General features: G+C 42.4%; 1 protein-coding gene across 2 annotated transcripts; it reads left to right on the top strand.

Moving 5' to 3' along the window:
* CSRP3 (cysteine and glycine rich protein 3) lies at positions 1 to 26389 on the top strand. Of its 2 annotated transcripts, none has more exons than XM_039535253.1 (6): positions 1 to 110; positions 11507 to 11638; positions 21792 to 21960; positions 23393 to 23525; positions 24496 to 24589; positions 25621 to 26389. In XM_039535253.1, exons 2-6 carry the CDS (start codon positions 11527 to 11529, stop codon positions 25692 to 25694), a joined length of 582 nt encoding a protein of 193 aa, XP_039391187.1. In that variant the 5' UTR covers positions 1 to 110; positions 11507 to 11526; the 3' UTR covers positions 25695 to 26389. The 2 variants fall into 2 exon arrangements, with proteins under 2 accessions (XP_039391187.1, XP_039391189.1); XM_039535255.1 differs by lacking the exon at positions 1 to 110 and adding an exon at positions 6124 to 6146.
* The last annotated feature ends 824 nt before the right edge of the window (positions 26390 to 27213 follow it).

Below are 27213 nucleotides of genomic sequence, written 5' to 3'. Positions count from 1 at the left end.
CCCTTCTTATAGAGCCAATGCTGGTGACCACTTAGGCATATTTAAAGAGTGCAGGAGCCCTCCAGTTCAGATTCTTCATCAAGCCAAACCAGACAAGACAACCTAGTCCGGTAGGTATTGTCACAAGGGTTCTGGTGGGTCTATTTGCTGATAGGGACCTACGGAATACATTTTTCTCTGCAAGGGATTAGTTGTGGCCTACTGCTTTACTGAAAGGAATTTATATGTATAGTGTGGAAGTGTGAGCTCTGTGGGGCTGACAGCTGTACTGGAGTCCATAGGAGTTTATTGACATAGTGGGGTTTAATAGAACTGAAGATACAGAGTGTCGCATTAAAAAGCAGTGGAATCATATTTTCCACCAGGCACACTCAACATTTTACTATACAGGCTTAATAAGATAGCAGGACAAAAATGAATGGACTTTACCGCAAATTTCAAAAGACTCTAAACTCAGTTCAGCTGGTAATATTTACTGATTTTACACAATTCTTTAGATAAAAGGATTTTAAATCAGTCAGAACAAATATTTTTAATCTCTGGCAACAGCTGTTTATGTGTTGATTTGGAATCAAATTCAACACATGCCCCCTTGATAAAACGCTAAATAACACAGCATAGGTGGAAGATGAAGCAATTCACAGAATGCAGATGTGTCATTCTCTTCTGGAGTTGCTTTAAACATGCACCTACAGGCTGTTTGATTAAACCAGCCTGTGGGGAACTCCAAACACTAGGGGGAAAATAATTCTAGAAATGTGTGTGCATGTTTAAAAATTCAAGTGTAGCATGAAAATAATTTTAGTGAAGCCTGGATTGTCCTGGAAAACCATAATTCTGTGTCCATAGGTTGGTAAAACTCTACAATGAGAATTTTGCATAAGGCGTGAAGGACCAGGAACGGCTCCATTATTATGACAAAGATTTATAAGTAGACACTTGTGAAAGTAAAAGCAACAGCTGATATTGTGGCATTAGTGCTAGAGGAACATATTGCGTAAACCTGATTCATACAGATGACTTGTAATGTGGGGCACTGCTGCCAAGATGCAAGTGAATCAGATGGTTCTGATTTTCTAAAACCAGTTTAAAGTATTTGGCTCTAGTGTCAGTGGTATGGGAGTTTGCTGGTGTTTTTAAAATTTATGTAATAATGCAATAAAGGGGGGTTTGACAAAACTGTAATATTAGTATGCTAGAAAATGTCAGATCAGCAGGGAGGGTGTCTAATCACGACTCCTGAGTAATTTTGCTAGTTTTAACTCTGGCTAACTCTTCAACAAGTCATTTAGGTGATTTTGAAAGAAAAGGCCTAAGTGACTGAAAGCCAATGTGACTTGTGCTCCTGCATCACTTAGGGCATTTTGAAAATTAGGCTATATGCTTCAGTTTACCACTCTGGAAAACAGAGAGAATAATATTTGCCTATTTCAAAGATGTTGGGAGGCTAAATTAGTTACATTAATTAGTCAATGCTATGTCAGTGTGAAATATTATTCATATTCCATTTGAATGTGTGTGAATATAAAAGTCATTATGAAAGTGACACAATGCTGCCAAACTCAGCTATGTGATTTCACTCAGCAAATATGAGTGTTTATTGTGTTGCAGTCTCATTTTGCTGACTAAATTTGGTTTCTGTGAAGGACTTGTTTTAGATTTTGACCAAAATACCTGCACGCTTTTTGACATAAAATAGTGTCAGTGTGGGACACTGCAGATCTTTAAATGTTCAACACAATTTATTCTGTCAATTGCGGCAGGAAAGAAATAAAATAAAGTGGTTTTTTTAACTGTCAGGTTTTAGTACAGTATTAATACATTTAAACATATTGTTATTAAATAAACAAATGTTGAGAGGCACTAGGTGTTTGCAACAAGAAATACCATATTATAACTGGTAGTTTAAAATATTAAATAATTTAGAAATTGCTACTAATATTTTGAAGAACAGTATAGTTCCTAGTAATAATACCTAGCTCTTCTATAGCACACTTCATCTGAAGCTCTCGAAGTTATTCATAAAGGAAAAAAGTATCATTATCCCAATTTTACTGAGGAGAAACTGAGGCACAGGAAGGTTAAGGCCTGGATCCACAAAGAGATTTACGTATTGTGATGCTGAGCATCACAACACCTAACTTAGTCACTTGGGAGATCACAGGAACAACACTGATCTACAAAGTCTGAATTAGGCAGCTAAACTCCATATACAAAGAGTGGTGAGAGATAGGAATCTGAGGCCTGATCTACATTGAAAATCTACACTTCTCAGGTGTGTGGGGGAAAAAACTCACACCCTTGAGAGACATAGCTATGCTGACCTAACCTATGGAGTAGACAGTGCTAGGTCAATGGAAGAACCCCTTCTGTCAGTGTAGGTAGTGACTACACTGAAGCACTACAGCAGCGCAGCTGTGCCTCTGTAGCATTTTAGGTGTAGACATACCGTTAGACTGATCCAGCCAGCACTCTAGGTGGCTCGATTTCACTAGATATACCGATGACAGGGGTGTGGCCTAAGTCCCAGCCCACTCTCAGACATAAGTGCCTAAGTGCAGCCTGCAGGGAGGTACCTGGACTGGAAAGGTGGGGAGGGGGAAGATAGGCAGCCTCTGAGCAAACCTACCAGATTGGACCCCTCAGGTAAGATATGTGGCCTAACTCCACACAGAACAGCTGGGTGCAGGGGGAGGCCTGGTTTACTTATAACTTTTAGCCCACTGGCTTGGGTACTCACCTGGGATGTAGAAGACCCCAGGTTCAAATTCCCCCTGCGCCTGAGGAGAAGGGGTTTGAACAGGGAACTGCTAACTCTGAGGTCAGTGAATACACCGCTATAGAGTGACTCTCTCTAGCCCAATTAATATTTAATCAATGTGGAACAACGTCAATCAGAGAGATTGAAGGAGCCCACATCAGAATATCCCATAGCCTAGCGCAGAGGTTTCTAACGTTTTTTTTGCTGAGCCCCCTCCTTTGGAGATTCATGGCCCGTGTGCACCCCCCTTTATAAGGGGGTAGGGGATAGATGCTCATCACGTGGCAGCAGAGGAAGACTTTGCTCCCTGCAGCAGTTGGGCAATCTCAGCTGCTGAAATCTGGCTTATTCCTGCCCTCCTCTCCCTCCCTGCACAGAGGAAGCAAACAGGGCCCATGCTAAAGTGCTGGGGTCAGGAGGGGAGTGGAAGGCTGCACCCTGTGAGTAGTTTCCCCCCTGGCTGACAGAGCCCCCTCCTGACCCTTCAGTGTGGCCCTATCTGCTTCCCCTGCACAGGCTCTGGCTGTCAGGAGAAACAGATGGGGCTCTGTGCCCTGGGGCTGCGCTGAAGGGCTGGAGTCAGGGGCCAGTTACTAGTTCTGGATTGCTGCCTTCCACTCCCTGCTCACAGCCTCCCCAGCAGAGGAGGGTAACTGCTGCTTGATGGTGATTGCAGCTGTAGCAGTTGGGAAGCAAGAGAGGCAGAGAGCCTGGTCCTGGCCCAAACAAAGTCCTGTCCCCTGCCCGACAAAGTCCACTCCTGAACCCCGCTGCTCAGTGTGGTCCTGTCAGGACTCTGCAAGCCCCTAAGAACCTTGCCATGCATGCCTGACAGTTTGGCACCTCCGGCCTAGTGGTTCATGGCTCAGACTGGGGAGTAAGCAGGAGATAGGCGTCTGGACTCCTAGAGGGAGGCAGCAGTGCGCATGCCCACAGGCAGAACCTAGGGAACTTTTATTGCAAAACCAGGCACCTATAAAGTTAGGCAGCAGCTGACTGGGAGTTTTGTGGATAGTAGTGGCACCCACAAATGGCACTTAAGTGCCTAAATCTGGGGAACGGCGAACTGCAGCCACCAGGAGCTGTGGGGGAGCCGTGCCTGCCAACGGTCAATGTGAACAAAATGTCTTGCGGCCTGCCTTCAGATTACCCTGATGGGCTGCGTATTGAAGGTTGCCGACCCCAATCTAGACATTTCTACTGTGCCTATCACTGTACTATCCAGCCACCATAATACCTTACATTTCCCGCTCTGCTTATTCACTTCAAAGCTAATGTGCAACAACCCTGGTATTCTGATAGTAGACTTCCAGTGTTGGACATCTTATGAGTTAGACCCAATAGTAAAGTGGTTTTTGCACTTCAGACAGATATGATCAGGTCTAGACCATCAAATTCATATAGTGGTTACCCTAGCCCATTGTGAATCCTGGCCTTAGAGGTGAAATGCTAAAGCCTTAAGTTTCTGGTAGCCCTGTCCAGTGCAGAGATGATATTCTTAGGGCCATATCATGTCATCAATTTTTAATACTGCTTCTTTATGAAATTGCATTGAGCAAGAAGGGAATCCTGACTATGGGTCTGATCCCATCCCCATGGAAATCAACAGAAAGACTCCTGATTTCAATTGGTTTTGGATCCTGCCCTAAATCCTCGCGTCTGGCTGCCCTGACTTTCTGATAAGCCCTAAATAAAGTGAATCACATGTTTATAGCTGCATGCCTGACATGTGAAAGTTGTACTTCATATGATAGCAGAGCTCTGATATAGAACAAGGCGGGACACTGAGTGCTAGTTGGCATGCCCAGAACAAGAATGCTACTCTAGCTCAGTGCTACTGTACAGAAATGCTCAGGTCTAATGCTGTTGCTGTCCAATGGCAGTTCAGTGGCTCATGTGAACCAAGTATGGTGGTCACATTCCATTCCCTATGGTCACAGAAATCTCTACAAATCACAGAAATCACCACCATGATTGGCAGTCACAGTTGGCTGACCACAGATTTAGTGGGCCATAGAGACTAAGTCTGGGCTTTTCAATGGAGTTTAAAAGAGTTAGTCATCCAAATATCACCGGAATTTGGGTGCTGGGCCTCTAAATCCCTTGGATCCCTGGAAAATCCCAGCCTAAGAGTACAATTTTCAAAAGCAATTTAGGAGACAAAGTCCTATTTTCAAATGTGCCTAAGGCATTTGGGAACAGATTTCTCTGTTGCTTTTTACAGATCCAGACTACACGGCTACCCCTCTGATTTTCAAAAGCATTAGGAGTTCCCAAATGCCTTAGGCACATTTGAAAAAAGGACTTTGTCTCCTAAATTGCTTTTGAAAATTGTACTCTTAGGCTGGGATTTTCCAGGGATCCAAGGGATTTAGAGGCCCAGCACCCAAATTCCAGTGATATTTGGGAACTCCTAATGCTTTTGAAAATCAGAGGGGTAGCCATGTAGTCTGGATCTGTAAAAAGCAACAGAGAGATCTGTTAGTTTTAAAGGTGCCACAGGACAAGCTGTTGCTTTTGAAAACGGGATGTAGGCTCCTAAGGCACTGAGTCATTTTTGAAAATTGTATTCCAGCTTACTAATGCACATTACATGTTTTGACTTCAACTCAGGTTTGAGGCCCATTGGTTGTACAGTAGCACTGAGCTGGAATAGCATTGCCCTGTCATGGACCATGTCATGGACCTGTTCTGTGAATACATAGACCATATAAGGGGGAAACATAGCCAGGGTTTAACCTGCCTGAATAAGCAGAAACTGAAGGTTTGGAGGCACGCAAGAGTGCACTATTTGCCAACGAGAGGGCTTATGTGGTTTCAGCTTCCATATCTGTACTGGATACCATGTTTAGGAATGGACTAAAACCTAAGGGTGTACAAATCAAGATACAAAATTTATCCAGATAACTGTGGTGAACATTCTTAAAGAGCATTCTGGGAGCCTTAGCAAGGGAGATTCAGCCTTTTGAAGATATCATGGTTTGAAATGTGTGAACTCCCTGCAACGCCTGGTTTGAACCCTAGAAAAGTCAACTCTGTCTTCATGGGAATAATACTACTTTGCACCTGTATAGTGTCTTTAATACAATGACCTCAGTGTGCTTTACAGACACTGACATAGAGGGTTCACTTCCCACACTGGTGAAACATGACTTCCTCTGGGATGTAATGCAGCATCTGTTTACTCCCTTAGAGCAACGGGACACAATGGTGTAGGACAAGAACATTGCAGTAAAATTTACTGTGTGATATCCATTTGGATTAAGCCTTCTCTGCTCTGCATGGACATGAAAGAGCTTGAGCTAACTTCTGCTACATGGTGCAACTCAACTTCCATGACTTGACTTCAGCAAGGAGAAAGAGCATTGCATTGCACTGCATTCATGTAACTGAGAGCAGAATTTGCTTCTCACACTTATGGCATTCTTGCCAGGATTCAAGATTAAGATAAGATATTTGTCCTAAGATTAAGTAAAAATATTTAAGATTCAGATTATAGCCATCCTACAAAACTAAAGGCTCAGATTGTCCATGGCCCTTCCATTGCACAGAGGTACATGTAGGACTTGGCTACACTTGAGAGTTGCAGCGCTGGTGGTGGCTTTACAGCGCTGTAACTTACTCCCCGTCCACACTGGCAAGGCACATACAGCGCTGTATCTCCCTGGCTACAGCACTGCTTGTACTCCACCTCGACGAGAGGAATAAAGAGAACAGTGCTGTTGTTGCAGCGCTGGGGTGCCAGTGTAAACAGTGATTAATCTTACTATGCTGTAACTGACCTCCGGAACCTTCCCATAATGCTTTAAAGTAAAGATTACACTCTGTTTTGTTGTGATGCCTCTTTTTGTTTTGTTGTGAACTCGGGGCTCCCGAAGCTGCTTATCTAAAAAACAAACACAGCTCCTGTTTGCAGTGAATGAGCAGAGGCAGGGGGATCCCTTTGGAATGGCCACAGCTAGTGTTTGCTTGAGGAGAGAAGCAGCACGATGGGTGGTGGTGGGGGGGTCCATTTCGGAGCAGCTGCTTATCTGGTCTGTGAGGAAAAAAACAAAGGCGGCTATTTGCATTTAGTGAATGAAAGAGGGGTGGGGGAAGGCGTCGGAACTTTCAAGGCAGGGAGCTGACACAGTGTCAGCTTCAAAAATCCACTCTCTCTGTCTCCCCCATGCTCCCTGTCACACTCCACCCCACCCCCCTCTTTTGTTGCAGCCACTTGAACGCTGGGATAGCTGCCCATAATGCACCACTCCCAACACCTCTGCAAATGCGGCCACACTGCAGCGCTGGTAGCTGTCAGTGTGGCCACACTGCAGCGCTTTCCCTACACAGCTGTACGAAGACAGCTTTAACTCCCAGCGCTGTACAGCTGCAAGTGTAGCCAAACCCGTAGGAAGGGGATGCCGCAGGGTGTAGTTAATGTACTTGGAGACAGGAAAGGGCTGCAATTCACCTCAAAATGAGAATGGAAGAGCTAGGGACCTGCCTCCTTATCCCACTTCTGCACCTATCTGCAGAACTGGCCAGGCCAGAGATCAGAGCATGTGGCACCATCACAAGATTCAGTGTCCTTTCAGGGATATTTTCTATCTTGACTCTTTTCCCCTCCATCAGGTGATGATGAAAAGCATGGAAAATGTGTAAGCTCATGCAGTAATGTACTAATGTTGCTATAATTAACATCAGTGTCAAGGGTTCCTTTCAGAGCTGTAACCACTGCCTGTAACAGCGAGAGGTTCATTATTGAATTTTATCAGACCTTCTCTGGGATGTTTGCTCCTTCACTCAGCTAATGACGTAATTTCAATCTGTTCCAACCAACAGCCCTCTTGACAGTTTGTCAGGGCCTGGGACCTGATCCTGCAAGGTGCTTTGCCCTTTCAATTACCGTTGGGCTTCCACTGAATTCCTTAACTTCAACTGGTACAGGCTTGAGCCCCTTGACTCCAAAGGGAATTGAAGAATATCAGGAGTCACTCAGCACATTGCAGGATCAAGCACTGATAGCATTGTCATTGGATATTGCTCTGAATTCCGGCTGTTTGATTTCCACACTTGAAAAGAGTGGAGATAATTGGACTGGTGTAAGAGGGTGTGAGATTCCATTCAGTTCAATGGAGTTGCAACCCCATTATGTGTTAAACGCCCCATTCTATTTCCATTGATGCCAATTAGAAATTTATCACTAATAGTAATGGGCGCATGATAGAAGTGTAGATCATTTATTCATTTCTCAATTGTGTCATAATACTGTTCATTTCTCTTTGTTTTCCATTATCTTAAAACCCAGGTTTGAAATATTATTTATTTTTTATTCCTGTTATAAGAACAATCTATCATATTCTCATTGTGCAAGGCTGAGTCGTCTGATATGTAAGTGACAGGGGAACAGAATATTACAAATTAAATTTGTTGTTTTGTCTTTGCGTGAATGGAAATCAACTAATCTAAATTAATGGGTTTGGTACAAAGTTCTTTTAAAAAAAAATCAAAGGAAGTGTTGCAGATAGGAGAAAGATTTCAAGTAGCGAACATGATGATTTTTGTTAAGTAAAAGAGTTACCAAACAAGGAAAATAATGGATTTTAAAGTTCAGTTCTACTCTGTAAAATACGCCCCTTCTTCCTCAATAGATCTGTTCTAACAATGTACTCATTAAAACAAGGAGTATGGTGGCACCTTAAAGACTAACAGATTTATTTGGGCATAAGCTTTCATGGGTAAAAGACTTCACTTCTTCAGAGGCATGGAGTGAAAGGTACAGATGCAGGCATGATATAATGACATATGAAGAGAAGGGAGATACCTCACAGGTGGAGAACCAGTGTTGACAGGGCAAATTCAGTCAGGGTGGATGTAGTCCACTCCCAATAATAGATGAGAAGGTGTCAATTCCAGGAGAGGCAAAGCTGCTTCTGTAATGAGCCAGCCATTCCCAGTCCCTATTCAAGCCCAAATTAATGGTGTTAAATTTGCAAATGAATTTTAGTTCTGCTGTTTCTCTTTGAAGTCTGTTTATGAAGTTTTTTTGTTCAAGAATAGTGACTTTTAAATCTGGTATAGAACATCCAGGGAGATTGAAGTGTTCACCTATTGGCTTTTGTATGTTACCATTCCTAATGTCCGATTTGTGTCTATTTATTCTTTTAAGTAGGGACTGTCTGGTTTGGCCAATGTACACGGCAGAGAGGCATTGCTGGCACATGATGACATATATAACATTAGTAGATGTGCAGGTGAATAACCCTTGATGGTGTGGTTGATGTGGTTACGTCCTCTGATGGTGTCGCTAGAGTAGATATGGGGACAGAGTAGGCAACGAGGTTTGCTACAGGGATTGGTTCCTGGGTTGGTGTTTCTGTGGTGTGGTGTGCAGTTGCTGGTGAGTGTTTGCTTCAGATTGGGGGGTTATCTGTAAGTGAGGACTGGCCTGCCTCCCAAGGTCTGAGAGAGCGAGGGATCGTTTTCCAGGATAGGTTGTAGATCGTTGATAATACGCTGGAGAGGTTTTAGCTGGGGACTATATGTGATGGCCAGTGGTGTTCTGTTATTTTCCTTGTTGGGCCTGTCCTGTAGTAGGTGATTTCTGGGTATCCGTCTTGCTCTGTCAATCTGTTTCCTCACTTCCTCAGGTCGGTATTGTAATTTTAATTTTGTGGATACAGACTAACACAGCTACCCCCGATACAATGTACTCATCACTTCTGCTTACTTCACCAACTAAATCATGTTTTTACTACTTTTTACTCCTGTTAACACCACAAAGCTAAAATAGGTATGGGAAATTGAACAAGACTTTATTTCATTTCTTACATACATTCTTAACTATGTTTCAGTTGCAGAAACTTTAATATTAGTGATGGTCAAACCAGAAAGAGACAGCTTGACTTTCAGGTTGAGTTTGCAGAGCTGGAAGTTAAAGACAGCTTATTTTCACTCAGACATTTGAACTAGACATCACTGAGATTATAAACATGAAACTTCACAATGTCATTTTTATAGTTGCTTTTCAAGGTGAAACTACACTTCAAAATGTGAACCAAACGATTATCAGCTGTTTGTGCTACACTGTTCTGAGAAATTCTCCTCTATCTCTTGTTCGACAGCTGAAGAGGAATTTTGGCATAGTGGGTTTGATGAATCATTCAATGTTCAACATCTTTTCCTTAGCTAAGTACCCGGTATATATCTCAGCTGTGAATTTATCAGAGCCAAATTGGAACAAGCTGACCCAAAGCTGGCTTTGAAAGAACAGTTAACTATAATAAGAAAGTGACTGGCTTTCCAAGAAGGATAAGAAAGGCCTGAGCCAGGAGCTCAAAACAGTCTATGTGACGTGCAAATGACAAGATGACATTCCAGTCTTCCTAAAAACTATGACTCAGAAACATCAAGAAAGCTCCAGGGCAAACCAGATTTGCTCTAGTTGTTTTAGAATCTGATGTACAACATGGTCAGCAGAGAGGACACTGGGGTTGGAGTCAGGTGACCTGGGTTCTATTTCTGGCTCTGACACTGACCTCATGTGACCTTGGGCAAGTCACTTCACCTCTCTGTATCTCAGTATCCCCATCTGTACAAAGGGAATAAGAAGATCACATTCCATTGCAAACCCTGAGATCCCTAAGTGAAGTACCTCAGAAAAACTAAATATTATTCTTCATTGTTGACTGGTTAGTAGTGCTGTTGCATCTGCTGTGTTTGCATAATTCAGAAGGATGAACAACCTGTATCCATGAAAAAGCCACCAAAAATAACGTTAAATGTAAGACTAAATTCTGTAGGTATTAATTGCTTAATCTAACTTCACAATCGATCATATTATAAGTTTAAAGAAATATGGGTACAGGAGATTTCCTTTAATACGTCTGTCAGTGAACAAGAACACATGGTAGCCTTGAATAAAACAACAGTTGCTTTGGAGAGAGGTAATAAAACAGTAAAATATGGTATCCCTTGACAGATAAGCTCGGATCTCTAGAAAATTTATAAGGCTAAATTCTGTCCCCGGATTCACTTGTAAAACTCCACTAAAGCTTTGAATTCTGTATAGGATCCAGATCCTCCATACTGTTTGCCACACAAAAGCTATATGAAAGTTAATGACCAAGGAAAAGGCCAACGCTGCAGAAAAGCAGCACTGAAAGGAAAAGTTAATCTTTGGAAAGTGCAGCCCCCAGATATCAATATATGGCCCCCTACTACCACAGAATCTGAGCATACACAATCTTCAGAGTATCCCTGTGAGATAGGCAGAGTACTGTAGTATTTTCCTGTTTTACCGATGGAGTGACTTGCCCAGGATCACACAGGAAGTCTGTGGCAGAAAAGGGAATTGAATGCAGGTGTCTAAGGCCCCAGCTAGAGCCTAACCACTGGAATAGCCTTCCTATTGATCATGGTCTATTGGACCATCACTCCTCATCTATTGACTAAAGACTGACCACCAAAGGTCCCCACGGGCCATTATAGCAGCCAGAGTTCTCGGGCATATGCAAGTCCTGGCAATGTCTCTTCCCCCACCTCCCTCAGTGATGCTCATATGCCAGCCTCAGGGAGACAAAGTGATATAGGAGTTAGTACGCTGGCTCTTTGCCACCAGAGAATCTGCAAATACTGGGGTGATATGCACGAGGGCAGCTATGAAGATATGCACGTGGGCAAGAGAAGAAAAAGGGGGAATCCAAGTCACTCTAATTAAGTCTAGGCAATTTCTGCTGACAGTTATTTTATTTGCTTTTTTAGGTATTGCTTCAAACCTAAGGATGCCGAACTGGGGAGGTGGCGCCAAATGTGGTGCTTGTGACAAGTCGGTGTATCATGCTGAAGAAATCCAGTGCAATGGCAGGAGTTTTCACAAGACATGCTTCCACTGCAGTAAGCTGAGCTACATTGTTGTAACTTTGCAATATCTCCATGGCTCAGTATAACTCCCATTTTAACATGATTCATTCCAATAACTTAGGGCAGGTCCATACTCACCGTGCGGGTCGACGCGGGGAGTTCGACTTCTCCGAGTTCAAACTATCGCGTCTAATCAAGATGCGATAGTTCGAACTCCCCGCGCGCTCCGGTCGACTCTGGAACTCCACCACCGCGAATGGCGGTGGCGGAGTCGACCTTGGAGCCGCGGAGTTCGACCCCGCCGCGTCTGGACGGGTAAGTAAGTCGAACTAGGGTACTTTGAGTTCAGCTACGCTATTCGCGTAGCTGAACTTGCGTACCCTAGTTCGACCACCCCCCCCTTAGTGTAGACCAGGCCTTAGTGCTGCAGCAACAAGCTCCTTGAGTGTCAAATCTGCTCAGAACCAGAGAAGAGACTTGGTCTAATTTACTTTATTCATTTAGAATTTTTGTTCAATGGGTGTGAAACCTAACCCTAGACAGAGGCCCTTAACACCACTGAGGCCTTAAGTGGTCTGGAGTGGAGGGCTGTAGTGATCCCCTGGCAGCAGGATAAATTTCACCCTGACCCAGCTTAATCAGAAATATACATCTCATTTTGGGGAGAACCTCAAGGGAGCAGCAGGCACAAGTTACCTGGTCACTCTACTTCCCTATACACTGCTCCAGCACTGTACAGAGGGCCTACCTGAGCCACAAGAAGCCAGGGGAGAACCCCCACCGTCACTGCAGGAGCAGCATACGGTAGGGTGATCAGATGTCCCATTTTTAAAGGGACAGTCCCATTTTTGGGGACTTTTTCTTATATAGGCACCTATTACCTTTACCCTCCACCCCCTGCCCTGTTTTTTCACAGTTGCTATCTGGTCCCCCTACATAAGGCCACCATGAGCAGCTCTAGGCTGCCCCACATACTACTTCCAGTATAGGGAGCATCCCACATATGGGGCTGAAGGGGGAATCCCCATTGCACTGAAAGCTACAGGGGTTCTGGCTTTCTCCAGACTGCAGAACAAGCCACAGGTAGCTCAGGTGCTGTAAATCAGAGCTGTTTGGTCAGTCTGAGGGTGAGAGGGAAGGGCCTTCCTTTGGAGAAGCAGTCAGTCTGTTCTCAGAGCCAACACCCAGTAAGGGTCTCTTCAGCAGGGTGCAAAGCTCCTAACAGAAAACAAATCCCAACCAAACTGCTTACAGTTAGAAAGCCTTTGCATCAGGTTGTGTCAGTTTACCTCTTAATAGTAGCTCCTAGTAATTGGGTCCAGCTGCTCCAGCTTCCTACCTCTTCAGCCAGTGCTTAATTAGTAATGAAAGACCTGCTGGGGCTCAAGTAATTGTTTTACTTTCATAACTGACATGGCAACCCAGAGGTGTCAGGGCTATGAACTGTCAAGCCTAGAGGTGCTGGGGCTCAGCCCTGGCAAGCCGCTGCACAAATTAAGTCCTGCCTTCAGCACAGGAGGGCAATACCCCCTAGGCTCTAGAGCCCCCCTTTCCACACAGGCATTGCATGTTTTTATAGAGAAACTGGGATGTGGGAGAACGGTGACCCTGGGTGTCCCCAAGGGTCTTTACCACTCATCACAGACTGCAATATACAAAGGAGTAGATTTCATATTGAAAAATCAGGTCTATAACAACTGCAAACACCAATTCTTTTAAACTCACCCAGTCCCACAAGAAGGCATTGCTTAATGGGAGATTGCAGGGGACGGCTGCCGCGAGAGTCCAGCGATGCCAACAGGAATTAGACGTGCCCACAAGTAGAAGTTGAAAGTTGCCCCCCTTCTGTATAGACACCTTCAAAGTACCTCCTCCACTGCCATGTCCTCCTGCCACCCACTCCTTTCCCTATGCAATGCTCTTTCACTCCCTACAGCCAACTCTGTGAAACTGACTCTTCCTCTCCATGGACCTACCAATCTAAGAGCTGCAGGGTGAAAGTGGAGGAGCTGAGAATGCAGAGGGAGAAAACATCAGTGCAGCAGTAGCTGCCCCTACAGAAGGGAGGAGTAGTGCCATAGCATTTACCTTGGAGTCAGGCTTGAGCTTCAGGAACATTATAGTGGTAACTCCCACATGAGAGTGAAGAATAGGTTGGCCAGAAAATATCTGGCCTGATCTCCACCCACCACCTGTGTCAGCAGAGAATTTTAAATTGGCAGTGGTTTGCACAAGTGTAAATGACAACACAAAGTGCATGGTAGTGGAGGATCAGGCACAAAGTGTATATTTGAGAGTCACATTTTTTTAAATGCATAGACTCTGAATTTGGCCCACACTGAGGTAGCTAATTTAAATATTAATAAGTTAGATACTGCAGTAAACATCTGAGACAGAAGCAAAAAATCTGAGTAAAAAAAAAGTAAAAAAAATCAGAGATGGTCCTTATAACAATTGGCAGCTGAGAGGTATGCTAACTGGTGATACTTTTTCCATGACAGTTAGGTCCAGGTAATACTGATCAGTCCTAGAGTAGGTGAGTCAGTATCATGTTTGTGTGCTATCATGCAATATTCTATGGCTATACTGGGTGCTAGGACACACCTCATCATGCATGGCAGGCTTTCCAAGTAAAATAAGAGATTGCACAGACATGAAGAAAAGCAGTCTAGGCATCTGAGCATGGGATTTGGAGTCATGCACACTTGAGTTCTAATCCTGCCTCCAACAATGATTCCTTCTGAAGCTTTGGCCAAATCACTTAGGCCCAAATTTTCAAAAATGGCTGTTTGCGTGTGCCTCAGTTTTTGGGTGTCCAGCTTGAGACGTCTCAAGGTTGATATTCAGAGGGCCTGAGCACTTGCAATTCTGATTGACTGCATCTGGAACTGCGGCTGCTGAGCAGACTCAAATTGTACAACCAAACATCGAGATAATCAAAATTATAAGGTACTTTTGTAAAAACTGACCTTAACTTCCCTGCTTCTAGTTCTCTCTAATTACAATGCTTACTTCAAGGCTACGGTGAATAGTTTGTTTATAAAGTTCTTTGAAGATGATAAGCACCAAGTATAGAAAATGTAACCCAATCGTGTAAAAGCTGATACATTGTATTCTTCATACATTGTTAGTTGAAAAGAATAGAAGACATCCCTTATAGCAAAGTCTTTTCCCCTTTAAAACTTAAATCTCATTACTAAACCAATTTAAATGCTAGAAATGGAAGCAGATGTTGTGTACATATTATTATCAGCAAATCATTATAGCAAGCAGTAGTAGCAACCAGTATAATTAAGGCTGCAAAGTAGTTTCCATTATAGCCCTGTTTTTAGATGCCCATGACAATCTCCTTTGGAGTTGAAATTCTCCAGGCTTGATTTCTGCACAACAGTAAATTTTTGGTTTTGTATTAGTCATAATAGTTTACTCATCACACCAATAGCTGTCTTTCTTAGGTTTGATGTAGCACCCATATTGTAGTACATAAACATTGACAGGAACACTGGTAACATGGCATTTTTTTCTTGACTGGAGATGTACAAGTATAGGGAAATAGTTCAACCAATATATTTAAAAGTTTATTAGAAAATGTTTAAGCATAGATGGTACAGAGAGTTTGAAACGTCAGTTATTGGTCATCGGGGGTAACATACAGAGTATAGGGGGATGCTAGTATTTTGGTATTGGACAGCACATAACATATACAGTCTGCAATGTCCCCAATGCGGGGGTATACGGTGGGTGACATAAAGATACAGTAAGCAAGCAGTGAGGGTACATCACTCATACAAAAAGTTACAGACAGTCATGCGTATAGATAAGCGGGCCGGGTAATGGGGATAGGATGATCCTCACATGGTGGTGTTCAGTTCGGTGGGTTCAGGGCTCAGGATACACTTGATCTTAGCCACGAGGCCGAGACGCGGCCAAACAAAACCAACTATATTAAACTAACACTATGGTTGCAAAATCAAGCATTCAAGAGTTAGGCAATGCCAGAATTAAGGTGTTCTGGGAACCTTCGTTCAGCTTCCTTTTGCATATATGTTATGATACAGTCTTTAATTACATGATCACATCCTGGTTTTTTCCACAGACCCAGACCCAGTGGAAGCACTGAGAGCACAGGAGAAACTGCCTCTCTGCTCTCAGTTCTGATGCTCAGTGCCATAGCAGTTAAAGGGGGAGGGATAGCTCAGTGGTTTGAGCATTGGCCTGCTAAACCCAGGGTTGTGAGTTCAATCCTTGAGGAGGCCACTTAGGGATCTGGGGCAAAAATTGGTCTTGCTAGTGAAGACAGGGGGCTGGTCTCGATGACCTTTCAAGGTCCCTTCCAGCTCTAGGAGATTGGTATATCTCCTGTTATTACCTTAAGTAGCTGGAAGGAGCAACTGCAGGGAAAATCCTACTCCATCCCTGCAGCCTTGGGCTGAAGCACACACAGTTGTTCTATAGGGATGGTGCATGGTCAGTCCACATGGAAGCATCAGAGAATTTAGCTGTCAAACTAACAAATCTCTACTGAGCATGTGCAAATGGAGTTTTCTCAGAGGCTTATAACTTGGCCAGGTTTGGGTACATTTTCACCAGGATGGCAAAAGGCACTCCCTTCCCCCACACCCATGTCAAATTTCAAATCCCTGCTCCAAAACAGGGAGGCACAAGACCATTTCAATAAAACAATTGTTTAAAAAAAATGGAATATGGGAAAGATAATATTTCTCCCTAATTCATTATTGGAAACAGATGAACAGTTTTAGCTAAAACTGTAAACAATAAATAAATCTGACACAGAAACCCAGCATGGAAAATTTTAGCCCAAACTGTTAAAGTTTGGCAGCAACTGAAAATAAGGTCTTATAATGGGAAGTGTCCTGCAATCTTAATTATAGGTGGCACTTACCTACACTGAGTACAATTTGTCCTACGAAAATGTGAAATAACACTCCCTTTTGCAGACTGCTGTTTACCTACTTTGTTTCCCTCTTGGATTTTACTTAAAACACAGCTGTGGTGGATATTTGGCAGGATCTCACTTTATAACCTGAAACTACTTAGTGATGGTTTATGAACGGTCTCTGAGCAGATGACAGGTCTCAGAGCTATTTCAACAATAGCACTTCAAGAGCTTTTGCTCCATCTGTTGTGGTACATAGATACTCTATCTGTATGATGCCAAAAATAGAACCATTTTATCTGCTGCTGGAGTTTCCATCATCCCTCAACTCCCACAGTAAACATAATTACCATTGCAGAACAGATGAGAATGCAGCAAAGGGTAATCAGGTTCACAAATTAACAGAAGCTTCTAGTTTTATTGGCATTAATTAAAAAAAATAATTGCAAATATGTTTCTTTTTCCTGGATAGCTTTGTCTATTTTTGTCACTGCACTGCCTATTAGCAACTACTGCCTCATCCAAAAGCCACTGAAGTTACAGGAAAGACTCCCACTGACTTCAATGAGTTTTAGATCAGGTCCCTAGTGACACAGTTTGATCCATAACTTTTTCTTTTCATGAAAAAAAGTGTTTGAAAATAACCAGCAAACCTCTCTGGAGTTTGAACTCCCAGCCCTTCTTTACTCACTACGCACTTTATCTTTGTGAGCTAATCTGCCTTTTTCTTCAAGTCACATAGTCAGTGTGTAAATTAGATGCTAGTCTTAACAAACCAGCAGGCATATTAAGGTGGGGAAGGAGGTGAAGTCCAAAGGGCATCTGAGAAAGGGCTTTGCGCATAATGGCAGAAATTTTTCAAAAGTGGATGCCTCAATTTGCACGTGCCATATTTGAGACATGAGGTGGGTACTCAGTACTTTCTGAAAATCTTGCCTTTCCAAGTATCAACTTGGGTTCCGCTTCCCGCCCCCCCCAAAATAGTCTGAGGCACCTAAAATGACTAGTCCCGATAAAAACATGGCCACTATTTGCTAAACTGTATTGCTTCTTGGTTTCATAGTATTAATGCTATTGAAAAGTTCTGGATTACTAGTGGAATTCAGTTTCCAGAGCTATTTATCCATAGAACAGAGACAGCATAAGCAGTCACAGTGTAGCATTGCTCAAACTGCCTCACCAAAGTGCCTCACCTGGGGAGGTAACTTCTAGGATGAGAGAATAGTCTACTCTCAATGCCCATTCACTTTTTGGCTACTCTGCTGACACTGAGTGGTGCTAATTAGTGGTAGTTGTGCTGTGGGCTTTTTATAACATGGATGCCTATTCACTGGGAACTGAACTGAGACCACTAACAGCTGTCAGCTCTTATTAACTTTTAGTCTCTTTCAGTCTGGGCTAGATTTAAACTGGTGACCTAGAGGATAAAACTTTGTATCCTATTACCAATGTCTGACATTTCTATGGCACTTTCCATTCAAAGACCTCCAAGAGATTTAGCAGTGAGTTAAACCTTATAATATGCTTGCATAAAGAACAGAGCTGGTACCTAGCTCTCTTTGGTGCTTCATTGTAGAACCTTATCTAAACCACCCCGAAGAAACTCTAGTATAGCTGAGATCACCAGATATTTGAGATTCCAGAGGTGTGAAATAGGGCAAGATAAAGGAACAGAATTCCTGGTTGAGTTCTATCTGGGTGCTTTAAGCATATCAATGACTCTAGTTTCAGAGTAGCAGCCATCTTAGGCTGTATCCGCAAAAAGAACAGGAGTACTTGTAGCACCTTAGAGACTAACACATTTATTTCAGCATAAGCTTTTGTGGGCTACAGCTCACTTCTTCTATGCATCCGAAGAAGTGAGCTGTAGCCCATGAAAGTTTATGCTGAAATAAATGTGTTAGTCTCTAAGGTGCTACAAGTACTCCTGTTCTTTTTAATGACTCTAGTGTTGCTCAAGTTATTGTTGTGATGGGGAGACTGCATAATTTCCATCCCAGAATACTGAAAGAATTGGCATATGAAATTGCAAGTCCAGTAACAAGGATTTTTAATAAATCTATTAAAATCGACAGTTGTACCATACGACTGGAGAATAGCAACATAGTACCTATATTTAAGAAAGGGAGAAAAAGTGATCTGGACAATTATAGACCCATTATTTCAGGGGTGGGCAAACTTTTTGGCCTGAGGGCCACATCTGGATTGGGAAATTGCATGCAAGGCCATGAATGTAGGGCTGGGCAGGGAGTTGGGGTGTGGGAGGGAGTGCGGGGTGTGGGAGGTGCTCAGGGCAAGGGATTGGAGCAGAGGAGGGATGCGGGGTGTACAAGGGGGCTCAGGGAAGGGGGTTGGGTGCAGGAGATGGTGCACAGTGCAGGAGGGAGCTCAGGGCAGTGGTGCAGGGAGGGGTGCGAGGTGCAGCAGGGGGTTCAGGGCAGGGAGTTGGGGTGCAGGAGGGGTGTGAAGTGTGGCACGGGACTCAGGGCAGGGGGTTGGGGTGCAGAGTGCAGCTTAGCTGGCGCAACTCCGAGGTGGCAGCAGTGCACACCGGGGCCAGGGCAGGCTCCCTGCCTGCCTGCCTGCCCTGGCCCCAGCCCTGCACCGCTCTGGAAAGCGGCCGGCACCCACGTCTCTGTGGTCCCTGGGAGAGAGAGGGGCAAAGGGCTCCGTGTGCTGCCCTTGCCTGTGGGTACCTCCCCCAAAGCTCCCATTGGCCAAGGTTCCCTGTTCCTGGCCAATGGGAGCTTCAGGGGAGGTACCCACAGGCAAGGGCAGCGTGTGGAGCCCCTTCCCCCCCCCCACCTCCCGGGGCCGCAAGGACATGGTGCTGGCCGCTTCCTGGAGTGGCACGGGGCCTGTGGTACCATGGGGGTGACAATCCTGTGGGTTGAATCCAAAGCCCTGAGGGGCCAGATCCAGCCCACGGGCCGTAGTTTGCCCACCCCTGCATTAGTTAGACCTCAATAGAATACAAGACTGCAGAACAAATTTTGAAGGAAAGAATAATTAAAGACTTGGAGGTAAATGGAAAATGGGATAAAATGCAACATGGGTTTATCAAATGTAGATCATACCAGACTAACCTCATACCTTTCTTTGACAAGATAACTGTTTTAGACAAGGGACATGCAGTAGATCTGGTTTTCTGTAATACATTTGACATGGTATGACTTGCAAAATTATTAGTTAACCTGAAGAAGATGGAGATTCGTACAAGAACTGTAACTAGGTAAGGAACTGGCTAGAGGGGAGATGACAAGAAGCTGTGTGGGCTAGGAGGCTTGGTCTGGGGACTAATCTTTAGTTAATATTTTCATTAAGAACCAGGCACAAAAGTAGTAGTGGGCTAAATAAATTTACTGATGACACAAAGTTGGAAGGCATTGTCAATACAGAGGAGGATAGGAATATTATACAGGAAAAAATGGATAATCTTGAGGACTGGAGAAATAGAAATGGGAATAAATGTAATACAAGAAAGTACAAGGTCATATATGTAGTGACCAATAAGAATCTCTGCTGCATGCTTGGGGCTCATAAGTTGGAAATTATTGAGAAAGAGAAAGACCAAAGTGTATTAGTTGTTCACAGTGTATTAGTCAATGAGATGCAGCTGTGAAATAGGCAAACATGATCCTAGGCTATATCAGGCAATGCATTTCCAGTAAAGGTAGGCAAGTACCCGAGGTAAAGCCTCATCTGGAATACTGTGTACAGTTCTGGTTGGCCATGTCCAAAAAAGATACATTCCAACTGGAACAGGTGCACAAAAGGGCTTCTAGGATGAACAGGGGAATGAAGAGCCTATCTTACGAGAGGAGATTAAAATAGCTTGTCTTCCTTAACCTAGCAAAAAGGAGGCTGAGAAGAGATATGATTGCTCTCTATAAATACATCAGGGGAGTAAACTCCAGAAGGGATCAGCACTATTTAAGATAAAGGACAATGGTGTCACAAGAACAAATTGACCATGAACAAATTTAGTCTGGAAATTAGAAGAAGGTTTCTAATCATCAGAGGAGTGAGGTTCTGGAACAGCATCCAAAATAGGCATAGTGGGGTCAAAGTACCTAACTAGTTTCAAAATGGAACTTGATAAATATATGAATGGGATTATACGATGGGTTGCCTGCATTCAGGGGGCTGGACTTGATGACCCAGAAGCAGTGCTTAATTTGTAATGAAAGAGGTGCCGGAGCTCAAGCAATTAGCCAGTGCAAATTTTTTTTACTTTCATAACTGACGTGGTAAGCCCAGAGGTGCTGCAGCTATGAACTGCCAAGCCTAGAGGTGCCAGGGCTCAGACCTGGCAAGCCCAGATTTGCCGGGGCTATGAACTGCGAAGTCCTGGCACAAATTAAGTACCGCTCAGGAGCTCCCCTCCAGTCCTATGATCCTAATGAAGGATACAAATGAAGAGCATAGTCTCAGACTATTGGTAAATGCTGAATTTAAAATATATTAATATTTGTGCTTATAACAATGACAACTGATTAACTTTTTTCTACAGTTTTAAAGGATGAGCAATTAAGGGCTTCCAAGCAGATGTATATGTTATAGGCAGGGCCGGCTCCAGACCCCAGCGCGCCAAGCGTGTGCTTGGGGCGGCGTCCCGCAGGGAGGGCAGCAGGCGGCTCCGGTGGACCTCCCGCAGGCATGCCTGCGGGAGGTCCACCAGAGCCGCGGGACCAGCGGACCCTCCGCAGGCACGTCTGTGGGAGGTCCACCACAGCTGCGGGACCGGCGACCGCCAGAGCGCCCCCCACGGCGTGCCGCCCTGCTTGGGGCAGCGGAAATCCTAGAGCTGCCCCTGGTTATAGGCTATCTGCCTTTTATGCAAGGAACTCCCATTAATGCTAAAGAGGTTTATGCACAAAGATCAAGGGTTAAATATAGGCCTTAATCTTCTGCTTCATGTCTTTCCAGGATGCAATGGCAAGCACATTAAGAGGGTTATAAACCTTTCCTTAATTTATTTTTTGCAGATGCATGCTAATTACTTCAGTGAGAAACCACAGGGTAACTTTATCCCATATCCAAATTTGTAAACATTTATTTACCCTACAATAGCTTTACATAAGAACTCCTTTCTTCCTATTTCTGCTATATTCTTTTTTCAATAGGGTTATCAGAAATAAACTCAGTGTTCCAGATGAGGGCTTAATATTGATTTATATCAACCATTTTCAAGAATAAAATAACTGGTATTACAATAATTCTGAGGTATGTTAATACTCAGATTTGTAAATACAAATTTTTATATGCACTTTTGTTCTCTATTTTTAGTGGCTTGCAGAAAAGCTCTGGACAGTACTACAGTAGCAGCTCATGAATCTGAAATCTATTGCAAAACCTGTTATGGAAGAAAATATGGTCCTAAAGGTATTGGGTTTGGACAAGGGGCAGGGTGTCTCAGCACTGATACTGGCGAACATCTAGGCTTGGATCTGCAACAGTGAGTTAAATCCCACTGATTATACCTTTTTAAAAAATGTATATTCTCCATTTACTGGACACTTCATTAGGTTTCCATAACAACATCTAGCATAAGTAGCACAATAAATGCAATCACAGGTTTTTTCTTCCATGAGTCTTGTCATTTCTGCCAATTTTTAATAATGTTCAGTCTCTTGAAAGCCTTTTTAAAAATGTTTTTCCCTATTCCAATAGGCAATTATGGTACAGGAAACCTTGCTTTACATATCACCACCGACCTAGATAGTCACTGCAGCTGTAATTTGCTAGTAGTTGCACAATGCCACAATCATGTTCACCATAGAACAATAGAATCAAATATCTTTCCCTCTGAGTGGTTGCATTGTACTTATATTTTACTAATACAGTAACAGTTGCAGTACCCTGTGCTGTTATTTTCCTGTAGAGAGAAAAAAGTTATCCATTATAAATCCTCTCTCATGGGTCACATACCATTTTGAGGATATATGACTCAACAGAGGGATTAGAATCCTGACTGCAGATAACTGCCTATGTCACTATGCTTTTATAATAGTTTTTTTGTGATTTTCAAAGCTGCACATTTCTAAATGACTCCAACATTTTCCTCTGTAATAAAGCTAATATATCCATACTGAAGGTACAAGCTTAGAGAGCGTATTTATCAGTAATCCTTTGTCACAGGCACATTCATTACTGTGAGTGTCACACCAGGAATTTTTAACTTTCTGTAGGCTTAATGACATGTTGCAGCCTGACAATCCAGGAATTCAAAGGTCACTCCATGAATGACTAAGAGCTGACACTGGGTTGGGCTGATAGTTCAGAAATATAGGTTGAAACTATTTTTCTGCATCTGACCTTGACATAGTATAGGCCCGTTCAAGGCAACAGACAAAAACCTACCTGCTGATGCTTTACAATGAACAAAGACGACAGCACTTCAGATTCCTGTCTCTTTTTACTAACCTCTCACTAACAAATCCCAGCAGCTAGCTGATTAGAGAAAGAACACTAAAGTATTGCTGCTTTTTATTTTTCAGTGCATCTTTAATACAGATATTTTTTATTAGACTCCCCCTTGCTTCTCTCTTTCTGTTAAATACAGTCTTTTTTGCGCACATGGCCACTGCTATGTGCACAGCCAATGTTATGGCTGGCTGTAACGTTATGACCAGCAGCTATTCACTAAAACCAAGGCAATGTCATCTGCTACCTTAGTCATAGCAATAGCTCCTTAGCACTGTAAAATGCATTTACTTCTGTAGAATTTTTTTGTTGTATTACACATCAAGCTTCACGTCCTGTGAACCAATACTGTAATGTTGACTAACCCTTCCAAAAAATACATTGAATTGGAAAGATTCTGCGAATGGAAACATGATTTTACAAGCAATGTTTAAATGTACTGAAAATCTCTATGTTTCCATCAGCTCACCAAAGCCTGCTCGCCCTTCTACGCCTACCAACCCTTCAAAGTTCACCAAAAAGTTTGGAGATGTGGATAAGTGTCCCCGCTGTGGCAAATCAGTATATGCTGCAGAGAAAATAATGGGAGGAGGAAAAGTAAGGGATTGTTACATGATTTTTATTCTATTATTTTAAAAGATCTTTTAAAACTGGTTTTAAATTTTGCTGAATTATACCAAATTGAGAGAGCTTCTCTCCCCTGACGTAGCTTCTGCCATTCGCGGAGGTGGTTTTATTATGCTGACGGGAGAGCTCTCTCTCATTGGCACAGAGCGTCTTCACCAAACACGCTGCAACAGTACAGCTGCATCAGTACAGCTGTGCCAATTGCAGTGCTGTACATGTAGACATGCCCTAAGACACCATTCCTGCCGCCCCCGCAGCTGCTCCCCTTGAAGAAAGGGACTCTGAAGAAATCTGTTCACAATCCTCAGGTTGCAAACTCATTCTTTGGGATAAGTGTTCTCAAACTTTTCCATTGTATCAACCACATCTTAATTGGGTTTGGTGGCCCCTCGTTACTGTTCACTATTGCAGGTGCCACCTCCTCTCCCTAACATCCCTGTGCCAGCCAGAGTAAATGCTTGTCTATTTTTTAAGCTTTTATTTAATGATTGTGTAGCTGGAAAAAAGAAGCCAGTGTCATGTAACCTGCTACCACTTTGTGGATCCCAGTTTGGGACCTGCTGTTCTAGGATCATTCACTGAAAATTCTCTGCAGTCTAAAAGTTTGAAGTAATGGCTAACATGCAATTGCTGTATAGCCCACGAGGTCTGATTCAAGTGCTGACCACCATTTGAGACATCTCAGTTAGTAAGGTCATTAGAAGTCACTAATAATACTAGGATAGGGTGCAATGACAAATCAGCATAGTAACCTATTGTGACTAAAATGGAACATGCTACTGAGATGAAATGAAAATTAATTAAACATAATTTCAGTCTTTTCATCCAAAGAAAATATAAAGCTATAACCCTTTATATCTTGCTTGTCCAAGTTTGATACTAGCTACTTGATATAATCTAGGTATGATTTTTTTTGTAATGTGTCTGCCTTCTTTCTCAGCCTTGGCATAAGACTTGCTTCCGTTGTGCTATTTGTGGAAAGAGCCTAGAATCTACAAATGTTACAGACAAGGATGGAGAAATCTACTGTAAAGGTAAGTACAATCTACTTATGAGATATTTCTGCTATATGGCTGAAGATATTCTTCTAAGACTGCTCTACTCAGACAAAGTGTAGGCATCACCACCTATCTTTGTTAGATACCTGAACTTGGGAAAGTATATTTAGTTCACCTTTCTTTGCTTTAAAGAAAGATCTATGATTTGTACAATCCCATAGCAACACCACAGTCTCATCACTTATTGGGAGTGAATTTAAAAAGCAAATTAATCTATAGCTTCTATCATAAATATTAAGTCTTCTCAAGTTTGAGATCTCTCCCCACTAAGAATCATATTGATCCTGCAAAATGACTGGTGTGGGGAAACCCCTGCATCTGAACTGGTCTTCACTGACTTCAGTAGGTTTCCACAAGGACACAGGTGTCTGCCCACAAGCTTCTCATTATAGGATCATGGTCTTAGTTGAGATTCTTTCCAAGGAATGTTACACTGGGAATCAAAGATCTTCACAAATATGTTAACAGCATTGAAAATAATGGATTTACTTTGGATTTCTCTCTCTCAGATCATGCAAGTCCACAGAGTCAATCCACCTTTAAATAGTCTGAAAAGGGCATGAAGAATTTTATGTCAACGTTCTAGGCTGGGATTGTCAAAGACGCCTAAGGGAGAATTCAATAGGAATTCCCTTTTGCCCCTTTTAAAAATCCCAGCCCATATATTTATTCCACATGTTCTGCAAATAAAAAGCATTCATGTGAGTTAGAATTGCCTCTAATACTTATAAAAAGTATGAAAGTTGTTCTTAGAGGAGCATGACTTGACTTCAGACAGAGCTAACAAGTCTATCTCAAAAGCAACAAGAGTGAACGAGGTTGCATTGTCAGAGTAGTAGTTGTGCCTGAGAAAGAGAATCCATGTTTATTTTATTCTTACAGCCTTCCTAGCCATTGTACGTTATTTACTGTGATTTCCAATTATAAATGAGGTTTTTTAGTATTACTTACTACATAAAAATACTCAAAATATTAATTACTAACGTCTTTCTCCCTTTCTTTTGCAGTTTGCTATGCAAAGAATTTTGGTCCTAAAGGAATTGGGTTTGGTGGCCTCACTCAAGTGGAAAAGAAAGAGTGAAACTTTCTATATCAGACACATTTCACACTTCTGTTGATGCCACAGATTGATTGTTTGCTAAGTAAAACAGTGATGCATTGATAAGAACTTAGGGCATTTTTAAAAAACTTCTGCTTCTCCAACCTCACTGGAGAGATTTGTAAGCTTATTTCTTAAGAAATTATTGCAGTAGATAGAAAATACATTTTGACAAATGGATTTAAGTTTATTCTACACTGAAAAAGAGCCTAATATTTTGCTAAATTTTAACTTGTTTGTGAATAATAGTATTTCTTACACTACTACTTATCTTGTTAAAAAAAAAATGAGGTTATAATAGCTCTGTGGACTTTGCCACTAAGAGGTTATTATCCTAGGTAAGGGGGCATAGGAAGGTGTTTGGGATTTATACCACTCCAACAAAGCAGAATCTTGCCCATATTGTCTATCTTAATTCCTTAGTGAAATACATTCTGATGTTATGGTGGTGCTATGGTATGGGAGAAAAGTTTTTTTAAAAGGCACATTCTAATCTGTCATAATAGCTAACAATTTCAGCTCCATCCTCCTGAGTAAAAGAGAAAGGGAGTAAAAGACAGACTTCTTGAACTGGAAGTCAAATTTTCATAAAACATGGTAAAATCAAAGTGGATGTTAAATCTAGTTTTGTCATTGTAGATTTCTCTAGATACAATAAACTGTAGATCCTGCTTTTATGCTATGACTGGTTACATTGTTTTGTACTCTAACACTCAATGCACTCACTTAGTTCACCAGGCTAAACAAACTATACCTATATTGAAACTGAGAATTCTCTGCTTTTATTTCATTCCATTTTACTGCTAACCTGCTAGTAATAGATCATATTTTGAATTTCCTCAGCTTATTGCTCTCAAACTGGGCTTCCCCTCCCCCCGCCCGCCATCTACATAAATGTCACTTTTGTTCTTCTCTACTGCAACATAAACCTCCCAGTAGGACACAGTGGGCTCATGCTGTGTGAAGCACATTTGATGTCTCTGAAAAGTGACTCACATTAGACTATATATTCTCCAAATATAGTATTAATCCCTTTAAATTTATCAAGGGCACAAGTATATCACTTGGGACTATGGCAGCCCTATGCTTGCAGTCTGAAATAATGTGAAACAATCTTATGCCTGTACCATTAGGTTTTGGTCACATACCTACTAGTGGTTGAGCTATCCATTTCCAAGTGACACTAGTATAAATGAGTGCAAGATTTAGTCTTCCGATCAATTCTTGTTAGATGTTTAAAGTAGCAAGATAGGTCTTTGCTGCTGTTATGTTTAATGATTTGTAAATATGTAAGTTTCATACTTTCCCTTGAATATTTTTTTAAAAAATCAGTAAATATAAGCATGAAAGCTAATTTATTTATTGTGAAGGCAAACAGTAAGTCTAAACAGTGATTCTGTACAGATTTACATAGTATAAAGACAAATAAGTTATCAAAAATACAAACTAGTGTTAAAAATTTTTTGAAATAGCCAATTCAAAAATGTTAAAAATATTTTAT

Source organism: Mauremys reevesii, linkage group 4 (genome assembly GCF_016161935.1).
Source record: "Mauremys reevesii isolate NIE-2019 linkage group 4, ASM1616193v1, whole genome shotgun sequence".
Classification (NCBI taxonomy): domain Eukaryota; kingdom Metazoa; phylum Chordata; order Testudines; family Geoemydidae; genus Mauremys; species Mauremys reevesii.
The sequence above is the reverse complement of the archived record's forward strand: the minus strand, read 5'-3'. Positions and strand labels throughout refer to the sequence as shown.

Excerpts from the sequence above, each read along its gene's own strand:
- CSRP3 (XM_039535253.1), top strand. The coding sequence starts at position 11,527 with ATGCCGAACTGGGGAGGTGGCGCCAAATGTGGTGCTTGTGACAAGTCG. Across the intron at positions 23,526-24,495 it reads AAATAATGGGAGGAGGAAAA|CCTTGGCATAAGACTTGCTT; the intron begins GTAAGGGATTGT and ends CTTCTTTCTCAG. Across the intron at positions 24,590-25,620 it reads TGGAGAAATCTACTGTAAAG|TTTGCTATGCAAAGAATTTT; the intron begins GTAAGTACAATC and ends TTTCTTTTGCAG.